This window comes from Notothenia rossii (genome assembly GCF_949606895.1).
Source record: "Notothenia rossii genome assembly, chromosome: 3".
In the NCBI taxonomy this organism is placed as follows: domain Eukaryota; kingdom Metazoa; phylum Chordata; class Actinopteri; order Perciformes; family Nototheniidae; genus Notothenia; species Notothenia rossii.
The window spans coordinates 92,218,798-92,236,805 of record NC_136901.1 but is presented as its reverse complement, the minus strand read 5'-3'; the positions used below and the strand labels follow the sequence as shown (position 1 = coordinate 92,236,805).

General features: G+C 41.8%; 2 protein-coding genes across 2 annotated transcripts in view; one reads left to right on the top strand and one right to left on the bottom strand.

Moving 5' to 3' along the window:
• LOC307030933 (uncharacterized protein) overlaps positions 1-18,008 on the bottom strand; it is a 354,919-nt gene that overhangs the window by 12,194 nt on the left and 324,717 nt on the right. The window lies entirely within an intron of this gene.
• LOC307030942 (serotransferrin-like) lies at positions 14,634-16,079 on the top strand. The gene is made up of 3 exons (XM_079667576.1): positions 14,634-15,278; positions 15,676-15,743; positions 15,834-16,079. The coding sequence occupies exons 1-3, from the start codon at positions 15,046-15,048 to the stop codon at positions 16,016-16,018; spliced, it is 486 nt and encodes a 161-aa protein (XP_079523702.1). The 5' UTR covers positions 14,634-15,045; the 3' UTR covers positions 16,019-16,079.

Here is an 18,008-nt window from a genome sequence, read left to right as displayed (position 1 = left end):
GTTGATGTAGAAGAGACATGGAGAAGAGGGGACACATGTTGATGAAGAAGAGACATGAAGAAGAGGGGACACATGTTGATGTAGAAGAGACATGGAGAAGAGGGGACACATGTTGATGTAGAAGAGACATGAAGAAGAGGGGACACATGTTGATGTAGAAGAGACATGAAGAAGAGGGGACACATGTTGATGAAGAAGAGACATGGAGAAGAGGGGACACATTTGGATGTAGAAGAGACATGAAGAAGAGGGGACACATGTTGATGTAGAAGAGACATGAAGAAGAGGGGACACATGTTGATGTAGAAGAGACATGAAGAAGAGGGGACACATGTTGATGTAGAAGAGACATGAAGAGGGGACACATGTTGATGTAGAAGAGACATGAAGAAGAGGGGACACATGTTGATGTAGAAGAGACATGAAGAGGGGACACATGTTGATGTAGAAGAGACATGAAGAGGAGGGGACACATGTTGATGTAGAAGAGACATGAAGAGGGGACACGTGTTAATGTAGAAGAGACATGAAGAAGAGGGGACACATGTTGATGTAGAAGAGACATGAAGAGGGGACACATGTTGATGTAGAAGAGACATGAAGAGGGGACACGTGTTGATGTAGAAGAGTCATGAAGAAGAGGGGACACATGTTGATGTAGGAGAGACATGAAGAAGAGGGGACACATGTTGATGTAGAAGAGACATGAAGAGGGGACACATGTTGATGTAGAAGAAACATGGAAAAGAGGGGACACATGTTGATGTAGAAGAGACATGAAGAAGAGGGGACACATGTTGATGTAGAAGAGACATGGAGAAGAGGGGACACATGTTGATGTAGAAGAGACATGGAAAAGAGGGGACACATGTTGATGTAGAAGAGACATGGAGAAGAGGGGACACATGTTGATGTAGAGGAGACATGGAGAAGAGGGGACACATGTTGATGTAGAAGAGACATGAAGAAGAGGGGACACATGTTGATGTAGGAGAGACACGAAGAAGAGGATTTTGCACAATAGGTGACCTTTAAATAAATCACTTGAATATTAGAGATGTATTTAAATGTGAATTAAACTCCAACACATTGTGATGAAAACGTGTGTCTGTTTGATGACAAAGAAACTACTAGAAAGTAATAATAACATCTTTCTGTGATAACTGTAAGTCCTGCTGTGTGGTGTGATCACATGCTGAGGAACCTCTAGAGTCCTTCATGTGTTTGACATGTCGCCTCCATCACTCAATACGAAGAGAGGAACGCTTCAGTTTAACTATTATTATAAATAAATAGAAGAACAGTGTTGGTTTATTTTGCTCTCAGTGTTTAAACATCAGAAATGTTATAGTGTTTATTTGAATAATTAAACTCCTGATTAGTTTATAAAGTGAATCACATCTGGACTTACTTGGCCTTCCTGCAGTTCCTCACAGCTGGAATCAGTCTCAGTCGTCCCTCCTGTGATGTGTGGTACTTCTCCAGGTCCAACTCATCCATAACCTCCTCTGACATCTGCAGCATGTAGGCCAGAGCAGAGCAGTGGATCACAGAGAGTTTTTCCTTTGATCTGTTCTCTGACTTCAGGAACTCTGTGATCTTCTGATGTACTGAGAGGTCCTTCATCTCTGTCAGACAGTGGAAGATGTTGATCATCCTGTCAGGAGAGATTTCACCACTGCTCATCTTCTTCAGGTTGTTGATGGCTCTCTGGATGTCTGTGCGACCCAGCTGGCCTCTGAAGAGTCTCTGGATGATCTTTGGACGCTTGCCTGTGCGACCCAGCAGGCCTCCTAACAGTCTCTGGTTGGACTTCAGAGAGAGGCCGTGGAGAAAGCGGACAAACAGGTCCAGGTGGCCATTTTTACTTCTGAGGGATTTCTCCATGGCTCCCTTCAGGAAGACATCCAGGGATGGGTAATCCTGATCTCTGTTTTCACTGTTCTCATAGGGCCAGTCTCCCTGCAGGAAGTCCTTCAGTACCTCTGTGTCTCTGATGGTGTAACAGTGGAACATGTAGACTGCAGCCAGAAACTCCTGAATGCTCAGATGAACAAAGCAGTAGACTGTTTTCTGGAAGATCACACTCTCTCTTCTGAAGATCTCTGTACAAAGTCCTGAGTGCACCAAGGCCTCGGTGACATCAAGACCACAGCGCTGCAGGTCTTCTTGGTAGAACATGATGTGTCCTTTCTCCAGATGTTCAAACGCCAGCCTCCCCAGCTTCAGGAGAAGCTCCCTGTCAGCGTCCGTCAGCTGCTGTGGACTCGTCTCATGTCCCTCTTCATACTTCTGCTTCTTCCTCTTGGTCTGGACCAGCAGGAAGTGTGAGTACATGTCAGTGAGGGTCTGGGGCAGCTCTCCTCTCTGGTCTGTAGTCAACATGTGGTCCAAAACTGCAGCAGTGATCCAGCAGAAGACTGGGATCAGACACATGATGTGGAGGCTCCTGGAGCTCTTGATGTGAGAGATGATTCTGCTGGACAGGTCTTCATCACTCGATCTCCTCCTGAAGTACTCCTCCTTCTGGGCGTCAGTGAAGCCTCGTACTTCTGTCACCCTGTCCACACACTCAGGAGGGATCTGATTGGCCGCTGCAGGTCTGGAAGTTATCCAGACGAGAGCCGAGGGAAGCAGCTTCCCCCTGATGAGGTTTGTCAGCAGCACGTTGACTGAGGACTGCTGAGAGACATCAGACACAACCTCATTGTTTCTGAAGTCCAGAGAAAGTCTGCTTTCATCCAGGCCGTCAAAGATGAGCAGCACTTTGCAGACAGCCAGCTGCTCTGCTGTGAGCTTCTGTAAGGTTGGATGGAAAACATGGAGCAGCCTGAGAAGACTGTACTGCTCACCTTTGATCAGGTTCAGCTCCCTGAAGGAGAGCGGGATCACCAGACTGACATCTTGGTTTCCCAAACCCTCGGCCCAGTCCAGAGTGAACTTCTGCACTGAGAAGCTTTTTCCAACTCCAGCGACTCCGTTGGTCAGGACCGCTCTGATGAGAGTCTGTTGGTCAGGTGAGGCTTTAAAGATGTCCTGGCACTTGATTGGAGTGTCATGGAGGGTCTCCTTCTTGGAAGCTGTCTCCAGCTGCCTCACCTCATGTTGGGTATTAACCTCTTCACTCAGGCCTTGTGTGATGTAGAGCTCAGTGAAGATGCTGTTGAGGAGGGTTTCACTTTGATCAGTTCCTTCAGTCACACGTTCACATCTCCTCCTCAGACTGAGCCTATGTTCATCTAGAACCTCCTGCAGACCACTATCTGCTGGAAGAGAAGGGAACAGGAGAGAATCAGGAAATGCTTTTGAGAATCTAACAATCAAACTAACAAAAACAGACAGAGTGGAAATGTTTTGCAAACAGCTTAATGTCTCTGCTCTACAACAGAATACCTCATCCAGACCAAAGGAACCAGGAAGAGGAATAAGACGCTGCATGAGTTCGGCCTCTTACCTCGTACAGAGCTGCTCTGACTGGCTGTCTGCAGGCCAGCTCTGGTTCTGGATCTTTCTCCACACTGGGGACAGGAGGGTTCTCCTGATGGAGGTCTCTGCTCCCAGTATGAGGTGATGCACTGTCTGCAGAACCAGTGTCCACAGCTGGTAGAGACTGGATCCTTCAGGACGTCCTGACACAGAGCACAGCTGGACAGCTGCTCCTCCACAGGAACACCACTCTTCCTCTTCCCTCTGTGGAGATGAGCACATCCTTTATAGCACTTTAGGGGAGCTGATTATCACCAAAGGTACAACAAGGGGGAACATTCTAGTTTGATATTTAAAAAAAGGTCTAAACAATATACCTTTGTGATCAGGTAGATAGCTTACAATTCACATGATCATGAAACCAAAGAGCATCCTGTCTGGATTCATGACATCCCCCAGAGGAGCACAAGTTCACTGCATCTACTAAGACACACAGCTGTATTAACCTGGTGCTTTATAAACCCAACTTACAGAGAATCTGCTGTGAATTCATAGCAATAAACATCTGGAAAGGATGCCTAAATAATAACAGAATGATACTGATTTGATACTGAGTTAAAGCTTTGTCAGGTCTGTCTCCAACACAACGAGCATCAACATTTACAAATGTTTGTTTTCTGAATGAGATGGGTTTGATTAAAGCTAGGCTAACATTGTAGCTGCTCCATCAGCCCTCAGAAGAACTTCATGTAGTCATACGTACAGCAGTGACTATATAGTTAGCACCACAGACAGTCTCTGGTTTAAACAGGAACATGAATAACCCTGATTGAATATGAGCTGCTGTAGAGCTCTGTTCTCCTCTCTGATTCCCCTCAGACCGTCAGAGACCACAGGAGCACAATCTCAACACTGACAGCTTTTTGTAACAGAGCGTCACAGACTTTACACTCAAGTTGAAATGTGTCACGCTGCACGAATACGCAGGTGATATGAATTTCCCATCTTCACTTCCTTCGTGTTGCCAGGCACGGATCTGGGTCTTTGCATTGACTCTACATGTAATCTCTTAAACTCTGTTATATCTGCTAATGCTAAACTCAACCAGCTCACCAGGTGATTACTATTATTAATAAACATCTTAAAAAGACATATCATAAACATGCCCAAGTAGTTAAATAATGTTTTGGATGATATATATTTAGTTTTTAAATCAGTATTTATCAACATGTTTGCTCTAAAACCATTTTATACCACAGATACAATGATAATATAATTGCATATTGAATTATCCTCAAATCATGTTAGCTTGCTGTACTCTGCTGCGTGTTTCCTTTACAAACTGCTGACAGGATATCATTAAAGAACAGTTTAATATATTAGATTACATAAAAACTGAATCCTCTTCAGGTCAGGTTACAGTAGAAACAGACTCTTACTTTGTGTCTGAGGGTCCAGGGTCATTGCTGAAGTCTATAGGTTTCCCCATAGACCAGTCACTCTTCAGAGACAGACAGCTGGGGACTGGAGACTCTGCTCTCTGTCTGTGGAAACAACACATGTTTTAAACATCATTAGTTTATTTAAAGAGCAGATTTTGATGAATGTTCACCTTATTTCGTTTTTGAGTCTTGATTGTGGGTTTCTGTTGTTAAAATTCATTTGAGTGTGAAACGTTTTACATATTTGTATTTTGTTAGCTTCATTTAACACAAAGTCCAACACGTAGGGTGTGAGGATGATTTCACTGGGAGATCATTTACTATTGCTGTAAAGTCAAACAGAGCCTGAGGCTTAGTAAAAAAATAATATATATACATATCAATAAAAAAATAGCTTAATTTTAAAGAGAAATTAAATCATTAACGTTACAAATATGTACACTGAAGGCGGTCCTTCTCTGGCAAGCCGGGTGTAATCACACTAATCAGAAAACCCGGTGCCGCTACCTGAACGAGTTAAATAGTTGGTGCGTGCGAGCCGGGTAACACACTGAAGCGTGCAGACGGGAGGCATTCTACCAAGTCAGGACAGGCAGCCGGTAACACACTGAAGCGTGCAGACGGGAGGCATTCTACCTAGTCAGGACAGGCAGCCGGTAACACACTGAAGCGTGCAGACGGGAGGCATTCTACCAAGTCAGGACAGGCAGCCGGTAACACACAGAAGCGTGCAGACGGGAGGCATTCTACCAAGTCAGGACAGGCAGCCGGTAACACACAGAAGCGTGCAGACGGGAGGCATTCTACCAAGTCAGGACAGGCAGCCGGTCAGACACTGAAGCGCGCAGACAGGAGGCATTCTACCAAGTCAGGACAGGCAGCCGGTAACACACTGAAGAGTGCAGACGGGAGGCATTCTACCAAGTCAGGACAGGCAGCCGGTAACACACTGAAGCGTGCAGTCGGGAGGCATTCTACCAAGTCAGGACAGGCAGCCGGTCAGACACTGAAGCGTGCAGACGGGAGGCATTCTACCAAGTCAGGACAGGCAGCCGGTAACACACTGAAGCGTGCAGACAGGAGGCATTCTACCAAGTCAGGACAGGCAGCCGGTAACACACTGAAGCGTGCAGACGGGAGGCATTCTACCAAGTCAGGACAGGCAGCCGGTAACACACTGAAGCGTGCAGACGGGAGGCATTCTACCAAGTCAGGACAGGCAGCTGGTAACACACTGAAGCGTGCAGACGGGAGGCATTCTACCAAGTCAGGACAGGCAGCCGGTAACACACTGAAGCGTGCAGACGGGAGGCATTCTACCAAGTGAGGACAGGCAGCCGGTCAGACACTGAAGCGCGCAGACAGGAGGCATTATACCAAGTCAGGACAGGCAGCCGGTAACACACTGAAGCGCGCAGACAGGAGGCATTCTACCAAGTCAGGACAGGCAGCCGGTAACACACTGAAGCGTGCAGACGGGAGGCATTCTACCAAGTCAGGACAGGCAGCCGGTAACACACTGAAGCGTGCAGTCGGGAGGCATTCTACCAAGTCAGGACAGGCAGCCGGTCAGACACTGAAGCGTGCAGACGGGAGGCATTCTACCAAGTCAGGACAGGCAGCTGGTAACACACTGAAGCGTGCAGACGGGAGGCATTCTACCAAGTCAGGACAGGCAGCCGGTAACACACTGAAGCGTGCAGACGGGAGGCATTCTACCAAGTGAGGACAGGCAGCCGGTCAGACACTGAAGCGCGCAGACAGGAGGCATTATACCAAGTCAGGACAGGCAGCCGGTAACACACTGAAGCGCGCAGACAGGAGGCATTCTACCAAGTCAGGACAGGCAGCCGGTAACACACTGAAGCGTGCAGACGGGAGGCATTCTACCAAGTCAGGACAGGCAGCCGGTAACACACTGAAGCGCGCAGACAGGAGGCATTCTACCAAGTCAGGAGAGGCAGCCGGTAACACACTGAAGCATGCAGACGGGAGGCATTCTACCAAGTCAGGACAGGCAGCCGGTAACACACTGAAGCGCGCAGACAGGAGGCATTCTACCAAGTCAGGACAGGCAGCCGGTAACACACTGAAGCGCGCAGACAGGAGGCATTCTACCAAGTCAGGACAGGCAGCCGGTAACACACTGAAGCATGCAGACGGGAGGCATTCTACCAAGTCAGGACAGGCAGCCGGTAACACACTGAAGCATGCAGACGGGAGGCATTCTACCAAGTCAGGACAGGCAGCCGGTAACACACTGAAGCATGCAGACGGGAGGCATTCTACCAAGTCAGGACAGGCAGCCGGTCAGACACTCAGATCCTTAGTGTTGTGTGAGAGGTCCGCAGAGCCACGGTGCGCTAAGATGTTTTATGTTCTGGTAAACTGTTTGCGTGTGTGCCACGTGTCCTTTTATAACCCTGTGCGTCATTGTTTTTATATTAAGCATCAATTTGGTGTGCTAATTTTGCAGAACATTCTGAGCTTAGACTCTCTGTTAGTTATTGTTAAAAGGATAGATAAAAGAAGGACCTTAATTGTATTTAATTTAACATCCTGCAATTAGCCTACTCTGATAGGTGTTAAAAGGATATACGATTTTAGGAGGTTAAATACATTGAATTTAAGAAGAACAATAAATAAATGCAATACAATATTTATTGTTAAAAAGTATTCATTTCAATTTACTAAAAGCCTTTCTAATAAAATCCTGCTAATTTAGTTCACTGAATATTCCTGCTAAAATAGAGGAAACAATCTTTCTTGTTATAAAGAATTTATTTGATTTATTAAAAACATTGCTAATAAAATCCAGTTAATTAAATCTGCAGAGATTTTAAAAGAGTTTGGGTTTAGAGAATTTATGTTTTTAAATGAATATTTCTGTGCTTAGTCTGCCCAGTTTATTTGTAAAATATTCACCTTTAAGGTAGCAGTGTCAGTGTATTGTTTGCATGCTTTGTTTATTTTAATAACTTGCTAGTTGTCTAAATACATCTTTCTTGTTTCAAAGGTTTTCCCCCTGCACTAAATGACCCATTCAGCAAGTAAATGGACTTCTGTTTTAAGTAAACTGCTGAAATAAAAGACTGAAAAGTAAAGCTGTGTCCTTGGAGTGGAACCCTGTTCAAAGTCAGTAGATGCCTCAAGTCCCTTTCAAGTGGGGAAACTGCACCAAAATCACAGGAGACTTGATTATTGCTGATGATGACAAGGAGCAAGAGTTCAACTTTGATGATGTACTAAAAACAGAATCCTCTTCAGGTCAGGTTACAGTAGAAACAGACTCTTACTTTGTGTCTGAGGGTCCAGGTTCATCACTGAAGTTTAGAGGGTCCCCCATAGACCGGTCACTCTTCAGAGACAGAAAGCTGGAGACTGAAGATGTGTCCTCTTCCTCATCTTTTAAATCACTCATCTTCTCCAGTCTAAGAGACACACCACACACTGGACACACACACACACACACACACACACTCACACACACACACACACACACACACACACACACACACACACACACACACACACACACACACACACACACACACACACACACACACACACACACACACACACACACACACACACACACACACACACACACACACACACACACACACACACACACACACACACAAACACACACACTTCAATCTAAACCATCTTAATAATAAACTTGGTTAAAATACATGAAATCAGTCAGACTTCATGCCGCTCTCCATTTTGACTGCGTCACATGTAACTGATAAACAGGAAATAATAAAAGTTTACAACACTTGCAGAAGTCTCATTGGACTCTAGGACGCAGATTTTTAACCAATAAGTTATTTTCTGACATCCAGTATAACAGAGTAAATAATGAATGTGTTAGAAAGCAGATCCTGGTGTTAACACTCACCCTGTCGTCCTCCTGCTCCGTCAAGCTGTAAAATGGAGTCTGGCAGTCTGACAAGTCTGACTTCCTACTTTCAGGTGACACCCTCACCTGTCTGCAGCTCCTCCCTCTGATAGGAATCATGCTCAAGTTCCAACATAATAGAAACAAAAACATTGAAGACTTCAATGCTTCAAGATTGGAGGTTCAAAACCCCCATTACACACACACACACACACACACACACACACACACACACACACACACACACACACACACACACACACACACACACACACACACACACACACACACACACGTAAGCGGGGTCTGCGTTGTGTTGTGTTGATGGATGAGACCCGAGCCAAAACATTGAAGACTTCAATGCTTAACCCCCATTAAACACACACACACACACACACACACACACACACACGCACACGCACACGCACACACGTACACTGGACACCCCACACTGTACACACACATGTAACCGGTGTGTCGTTAAGCGGTGTCTGCTTGTAATGTGTTGATGATGGATGAGACCGGAGCCAGCACACAGTTGAGGCGGTCTCCGTTTATTCAATGATAATCTGACAACATACAACAAATCAGTCGTCATTCATTAGTTTTTCTCCTCACACCAACTCTTCTCACATGGAACATTCGCAAAAAGGGAAGAGGAAACGTGAGGAACACACAATATGAAGGGGGAAGTCCCCACAAAAATAATCTTCTGAGTACAGTGACTACATTTCAGAGGTTCCGCCTCTCAGACCTAGTCAGGTATTGCACGTTCAATAAATGAAGAACACAGAATTATTAAATATAAAACAGAGAATGTGTGATTATACTAAATGATTTACAAATGAACACCACTGCATATTTACACACACACACACACACACACACACACACACACACACACACAAACTTATTAACTTGAAGGTGCATACTGCCACCTACTGTACAAGAGTGTGTATCACCATGTCATCCTATCACCACATGTGGAAGTATGCCACTGTGTTTATGTTATTTTAAATTCTTGTAATCAACCTGTTTCACTCAAATACTTACAAAGTGCCTTCCTGGTACCCTCTCCGTTCTGTCCTCAGTTTCAGAAGCCTTTAAGATGATCTTTGGAGATGCATCAATCTGTTACACTTAAGAGGAAAACAGGCTAATTTCACGAAAACCAAGCAATTGAAACTGAACAAAATGATATTAAAAAGGTAAACAATAAGGCTCCTCTACTTCAATAAATGCAAGAGATGCAGCATTTTCTCAACAATGTTTAATTTATATTTTTCATCTTCTTTAGACGTCACTCATTGGGTGACATCCCGACGATGGTTTGGACTTTATTGATCCCCAAAACACAAGTCTAAGTCGTTTAAAAAGAATCTCCATTGTAACAACAAAACGGTTATCTCTGCTTTCGTGATCTCATTGCTTTAGTGGAGAAGAGCTTCAAAATCTAAAATCTCAAACCTGTTAGAAATCCCATCCATTACATCCTGTTCCTGAGGTTTAGGGAGTAGCAAAACCTTTCATAGCAAAAACATTTTTGACGCTAATAAACATTTAGGCCTATGTCTGGCTCTTGAGGGCTCTGACGTGAAGTGTACTTCTCGCGCCAAATACAGCAATAAAAGTTCATCAAAGTTTATTTAATTTGCCCAATATCACACATTTTACTTTTGTCTCTGGGGGCTTTAAGGTGTAGAACGTGAATATGCCGGACATTCCAGGTGATGTGAGCTTTTAAAATATTTACTGAAGAGACAACAGTCACTGTGTTTCTCCTCGCACTGTGTACAACTTGACACAAAAAGTCAAAATAAAAGGAGGAAGTGAAATAAAATATTATAGCAACTCAAAGATATTGTTAAAGACACGTGCCCAACTTTCAGAGCAATTGAAAGTGCTGTTATAAATGTTATCATCTCCACAAAATACAAGGATATAAGCAAAACCACATTGTGTGTCTGTCCTTAGACCCTCACATCGTACAAGGAAACACTTCCAGAGAAACCCCACAGTTTAAAGGGGAGCATGGGAGAAACCTCAGGGAGAGCAACAGAGGAGGGATCCCTCTCCCAGGACGGACAGACGTGCAATAGATGCCGTGTGTAAATCAAAGAGATAATACATTTTACAGCGTGGGTAGACCAAATGTTTGGAAATGCATGTGTCTATAATAAGAAGATGAATCCACGAGGATGTCAACAATCCTGTGGGAGCCATCAGGGAAGTAGTATGGTGAGAGTCAGGCAGGACCGCAGAGACAGGTTCAGCCACAACTCGAAGACCAGGACTCAGATCTAGGACTCAGGACTGGTAAAAGTAGAAGTACTGACTAAACTTCTTTACTCAAGTAAAAGTAAAGAGGCTTTGAAATGTACTTCAGTAAAAAGTACCCATAACTAGCAGCTGTTTTAAAGAGTACCTGACCTCCCTTTATATTAATAGAACAATAATGTCATTGTTAGCTAATGAATGTTTCCATGCTGAACAACGGCAACATGACAACGTTTCCATTTGTCCCTCTTCTTTAGAGAAGACCAGGAAATGTTTGATACACGGATCGTGTTCAAATCAATAGGCACGCAATGACTCTAAATAATAATGATCACGCCACCAAACACACATTCAGACTAAAGGAACCAGCCTGTTTGGAAAATGTGAGAAGTAGAAAGTACAGGTATTTGAGTTCAACATGTAAGAAGTAGAAAGTACAGGTATTTGAGTTCAACATGTAAGAAGTAGAAAGTACAGGTATTTGGGTTCAACATGTAAGAAGTAGAAAGTACAGGTATTTGAGTTCAACATGTAAGAAGTAGAAAGTACAGGTATTTGTGTTCAACATGTAAGAAGTAGAAAGTACAGGTATTTGTGTTCAACATGTAAGAAGTAGAAAGTACAGGTATTTGTGTTCAACATGTAAGAAGTAGAAAGTACAGGTATTTGTGTTCAAAATGTGAGAAGTAGAAAGTACAGGTATTTGTGTTCAACATGTGAGAAGTAGAAAGTACAGGTATTTGTGTTCAACATGTAAGAAGTAGAAAGTACAGGTATTTGGGTTCAACATGTAAGAAGTAGAAAGTACAGGTATTTGTGTTCAACATGTAAGAAGTAGAAAGTACAGGTATTTGTGTTCAACATGTAAGAAGTAGAAAGTACAGGTATTTGAGTTCAACATGTAAGAAGTAGAAAGTACAGGTATGTTTTGTGTTCAACATGTGAGAAGTAGAAAGTTCAGGTATTTGTGTTCAACATGTGAGAAGTAGAAAGTTCAGGTATGTTTTGTGTTCAACATGTGAGAAGTAGAAAGTACAGGTATTTGAGTTCAACATGTAAGAAGTAGAAAGTACAGGTATTTGAGTTCAACATGTGAGAAGTAGAAAGTACAGGTATTTGAGTTCAACATGTAAGAAGTAGAAAGTACAGGTATGTTTTGTGTTCAACATGTGAGAAGTAGAAAGTACAGGTATTTGAGTTCAACATGTAAGAAGTAGAAAGTACAGGTATGTTTTGTGTTCAACATGTGAGAAGTAGAAAGTTCAGGTATTTGTGTTCAACATGTGAGAAGTAGAAAGTTCAGGTATTTGTGTTCAACATGTGAGAAGTCGAAAGTTCAGGTATTTGAGTTCAAAATGTAAGAAGTCAAAGTAAAAAGTCTTCAGAAAAATAAGTTGTGAGTAAAGTACTGATACCAGAAAAATGTACTTTAGTTAGGAAGTATTTGTACTCCACTACTTCCCACCTCTGGTAAAAATGTATGTAGAAGTCTCAGTCAGCAATGATTAAGTTCAATGATTTAGATATTCTATATTCTAAGTATATGGGAGTTATTTCAACCAAATAACAAAATAACTTTCAAAAGAATTTAGCATTTGGTCTTTTGGGCCAAGGTATGTTATATTGTGTTTCCTTTTGTTTCCTCACTGTAGGTGAGCTTGTCCTAACCATTCATTTGTATAGAGGTTTCAGTGGCTTTTGTTTATTTACTTTTTAAAATAAAAAGACAAACAACACTGGTTTTAGTTTCAATTTATTTCAAGTGATGCTAAAATCAAAATTCATGTTTTAAAAAACACCACTCCATGTATATCCCAAACACACACAATATCTATAGTCACCCAGACTCTGTCAGATACAGTGAATCCCTTTGTTAAGTAGCCACTTGGTTAAGAAATAGGACCCAAAACACCACCCAAGCCTCGATATGCATCCGATTCAGGCCTGTGGGTTTTATAATGTGCCTCCTTCAATCCTGGTCCTTTGCATTAGAATAAAATACACCTAATGGACGGAACAAAATGCACTTTGAAATGTGTTTTAAGAAAGAATGACAAGGTGTGAAAGCATCATACAAATGTGCCTTATGGAATTGCATACTCTTCAAAAATGGTTCCTAATGTTGCATCACGTGTCAGGAAAGCTATATATAGACAGTACAGCCCTACGAAATAAAAAAGTCAAGGAATGCACGGTGAAATGTGATGGTGAGTGACCGAGTACAGAAACAATGAGTGTGCATACAGTGGAGGAAGGGGTGTGGAAGACATCTCATTTCTGGTGGAGGGACAGTATTACACACCACAACATGTAATTCAGGTAAGGAGGCAGGTGTTTGTGGAGAGGTAGACAAAGAACAATGAGGACATGTGGACAGTTTATATAGAAAGGCTTCATATGCATTTAGTATTGTAAGAACATGTTTTAATTGGGGGGTGGACGTCACATCCTCTTGGGGGGTCCTGGGGTATGCCCCCCCCCGGGAAGTTTATTTTTTACATTTTAAAGTAAAATGCTTCAACCTGGTGCACTTTGAGCGCCGACTTACAGAGACCTGATCTAGGGGGTACAACTTTAAACACCCATATGAAAAAGATCGGTTTGCATTTTATTAATCAAATAAGTATGTGAACATCCAATAACCTAAAATAGCCAATAACAAATAAATGTAACTTATTTTATTTGTGTTGTTCATTTAGTCTATATCTTATGTTATCAGTTAAAGGTGGGGTATGTAATTTATTTCAGATACACTTTTTGTTATATTCCATGGAATGCTCTTAACATCCCGATAGCAATGAATATATGAAGTGCTTTGACAAGAAATACATAAGAAAAATTAATTTGTGGAAACCGTAGCCCGGCTAAACTAACTGGATGGCCTACCTGCCTGTCAGCCTTCTGTCTGTGCACAAACTTATCTCGTGCCCTCATTGGTCATGTGAGCGTTCGTGTGTGTTGGAGGAGGGGCTCTGTGAGGAAGTCTGAAGGAAGGGGCAGATTGGGCAGATGATAAAACACATCATACATTATTCTGGAATGGGACAATTTGCATAATAAATACTTTTACTTTCGGTACTTTAAGCATATTTTTTGATGCCAATACTTTTGTACTTTTTATTGAATGACATTCTGAATGACTTTTTCTTGTAAAAGAGTATTTCTACACTCTGGTAATTTTATTTGAGTACACGATCTGAGTACTTCTCCCACCTCTGAGAGTGATATACCCAGGGAATGCATACAGTTAATGAGATGTGCTCCAAAAGGAATCACATCAAAAATATTCTTCAAAACTTTGTCTTCAGTTTGATTTTATATTTCAGCCAATGAAAATGGATAATAAATGGCGAAAAGTGATGAAGGAGGAAAGATCATCTCCTTTTGGTAAAGAAGAGTTCAGGTCTGACCTGGGACACGTTGGAGAGCCACAGGTCTTGCCACACTGGACTCGGCAGAACTGCTGGCTGGAACATCCCCATGGGTCGAATCCACAAACAGACTCAAGACTGTGACTTCAGTCAGCGACCGTGTGCTCTTCCCATGTGCAAATACGTAACCAAAGACACGTAAAGCTGCCAAGATTATGTTTGTGATCAACAATATAAAGACTTCTTTTATTGAATGCGCAGTATTTACAAAGTTGTAGGAACTAAACATCACTTTTTTGTACGGTTTTTAGTGCGTTTAGACGACTCAAAGCGCTTGGTTAGATAAGCTTAAGACTATTAATACCATTTTTCACATAGACAACACTGTTTGGATCTCTGAGATGTAAGATCCAAAACACAGCAATTACGGCTCATCACCATGGTGACCAAAGAAACAAAACAGAGATCATTTAGGTTTCCACAGTTCTGTGTTTTGCATACCCAACATCAACTTCGACCACCTCCCTATGACCTAGAACACATTGAAATGATCCTAGACACAAACATTTTTTCTCAGGGAACAAAATTAACACAATAACGTTTTCTCCAAAATCATGCACTAGAAATGCAGGTTTTAGGATCCATGATTTGTTTCCTTCCTTCCTCTGAGTGTAACACCTGCCCCCTTCGTCTCGTCCTCTCCTCAGCCAAGTTCTTCAGCAGCGGCTGGGCCCCCGGTTCAGACCCCAGCTCTCCGTTCTGTTCTCAGTGTGCCGGCAGTGGAAGAACGGTGGGAGATGAGTCAAAGTGCAGTGCCAGTGCTGAAGAGCAGTACAACGGCTACGCAGGAGCTTTGAGGTAGGACAAAGGACAGTGGACATTCATCCACATTCAAACTGTTTCAGTTTCAATCCTGGTAGCCAAGAAATAGCACAAACTCCTCATAAAACCCCAAAACACACATATGTTTGTGTATGGCATAAAAACTAAAGATATCTTGTATTAATTAATGAACTTTTTTGCTGCTAATAAACCATTTTATTTTACTTTTCAAGAGAGCCAGGCTAGCTGTTTCCCTATGCTTTATTCTCTATGCTAAGCTAAGCTAACTTCCACCTGACTTTAGCCCTTTACTTAACATTCAGGGGTATCAATCTTCTGGTCTAATAAAGCAAATAAAGGTATTTCCATGGTATTTACTTTCTCTTCCAGAGCACCTCATCTTTGTGTTGTTATGTTGTGCATCTCATTATAGGTGTTTGGTTGAGGATGCAGGGGAGGTTGCTTTCATAAAACACACAATTGTTCCAGAAAACAGCAATAGTGAGAGACTGACACTTACCTGTCTTAATCTCAGCTATGAATGTGTTATTTATATAAACCTAAAACATCCTCCACCTCTTCTTGTCAAAGGCAATGGTCCAGCATGGGCTAGTGGAGTAAACGCTGATGACTACCAGCTGATCTGCCCTGGGCAGGCTGCCCCAGTGGAAATCTCCGAGTACGCCAAGTGTAACCTGGCTGCTGTGCCCGCCCACGCTGTGGTGACCACACAACAAACACCTAACCTTGAAAATGTTATTTTCTTTGGGTTTTAATTGAACAGAGAGGCTCTGCATGTATTATAATGTAATGTATGTAATATAAAACACATTTGAATGACACGTTTGAGTTATTCTGGGTTTAACCACAGACTCACTGCTTCTGTTCAGACGTCTCCAGTGTTATGTGGCAGTATAAAAAAGGCTTGTTGATATAAAAGCCTTATTCATAAAGAATTTAAACCTGCTGTTTGTGTATATATCCATTTGTTGCATATGTAAATGTCTGCACACTATGTTTTAATTTTATTTTAAATACCAATTGTTTTATTTTATTCCTGAATTGATGTGCTAAAATTGCCACTTGACACTTTAAGGGGGAAAATCATTATGATGATGATGAAGAGGATGATGAAGATGAGGTGCAGCTTCCCAAACTTTCATTTAGTGCTAACTAACGATTTCTAGTAAATAAAGTCATTATTTTCCACCAAATTAATTGTTTAAACCCATTTTAGAATCATCAGTCAAGCTTTAACCTACATCTGTTTGATATTTTAATAAATGAATGACAACTTTATTTTCATTCCCTTTCATTGCTTTATCCCTATATATAATAAATACATTTGAAAGCATCCGCATGTATGTCTTTTTTTTAGGTTGCTATAGAAACGATTTATTCTGTTTTTAAAGGGACAGTTCAACCAAAACACCGATTTAGAAATCCTTTATTGAAAAAACTCATGAATTTGTAACGTTTATCCTCCACTCCCCATGAGGGTGAAACACAGTGATGTGCTCAAAATAACGCTCACAACGATTTTACAGAAAAAAAAATCAGATTTCAGGTTGTTCTGAAAGTCTGAATTTTTCAAAGTCTGAATGAATTTATTTCTGAATAAGTCAGATTACCGTTTTTTTCTGAAAAACCCAGAATTGTTCAAAAAAGGTCAGATAGATTTTTTACAAAGTCAGAATTTTCCAAAAAAAATCCGAATTTAATTCTGAAAAAGTCAGATTTCAGATTTTTTCTGAAAAAGTCATTATTTTGAGAAAAAGTAATTTTGAGTAAAATATTTTTTTTTATTTTCTTCTGAAAAAGTCTGAATTTTTCTAAAAAAGTCTGATTTTTTCTGAAAAAGTCAATATTTTGACCAAAATACGTATTTCTGAATGTCTCTGAAAAAGTTGGAATTTTGAGGATTTTACTGGTAAAGTCAAAATGTTGAGAAATAAAATCTATTTCAGTTTTATTCCTAGAAAAGTCAGATTTTTGAGAAATAATTTCCAACTGACACCTCAAGGGGGACGACTCGGACGAGCATTGTGATGATGTCTTTAAAGGGACAGTTCAACCAAACATTTGTATTTTTCCTCAGAGACTGAAGCAAGGTAAGACCCAGACTTTCCATTTCTATTCCATTTCTCCTCATATTTTTCATCGCCTACCTTCATCTCATCCGTCCTCTCCCTGCCTCTCTTATTCTAATCCTCTCCTCTTCCTCATCTCCTCTTCCTCCTCCCCTCTCCCTGCTGAAGTCGTCTTTCCCATTCCAGCTTCGTAGCAGGATTCCTCTCATCTCCCCTCTTCCTCCTCCTCCTCTTCGTCGCTGTATCTGTGCAGCGTCACTTCAAAATGCTGCAGAGCCTGTGAAGACTTGCTGGAATAGAGAGTGATCTTGCTCAGTACTGGAGACAATATATGGAGCAATATTCTACTTTTTCACGTGTCAAAACCAAAACACTTTTATAAAAGAAAAAGTCGTCTGGGCTACATCACGCTGAAATATCTGAAGACTTTGGTTCAAACTGTGGATGTGAAACCACTCAGGAGATTCTCCAGATTTGTGATTGTCAGAATAAAAGTTTAGGAAGCTTTTTTTGTTAACTTTCCGAGGATAAAATGAGACTTTAATGTCTTTAGCTTGGATCTATTAGATTAGCAAACATGCAGCCTGTCTCCTTTGAACAAGTAATACAATGAATCTTATTTATTTAAAAAAAAAAAAAATGCTAAAGCCTCTCTCATTCATATGTACTGGACGGA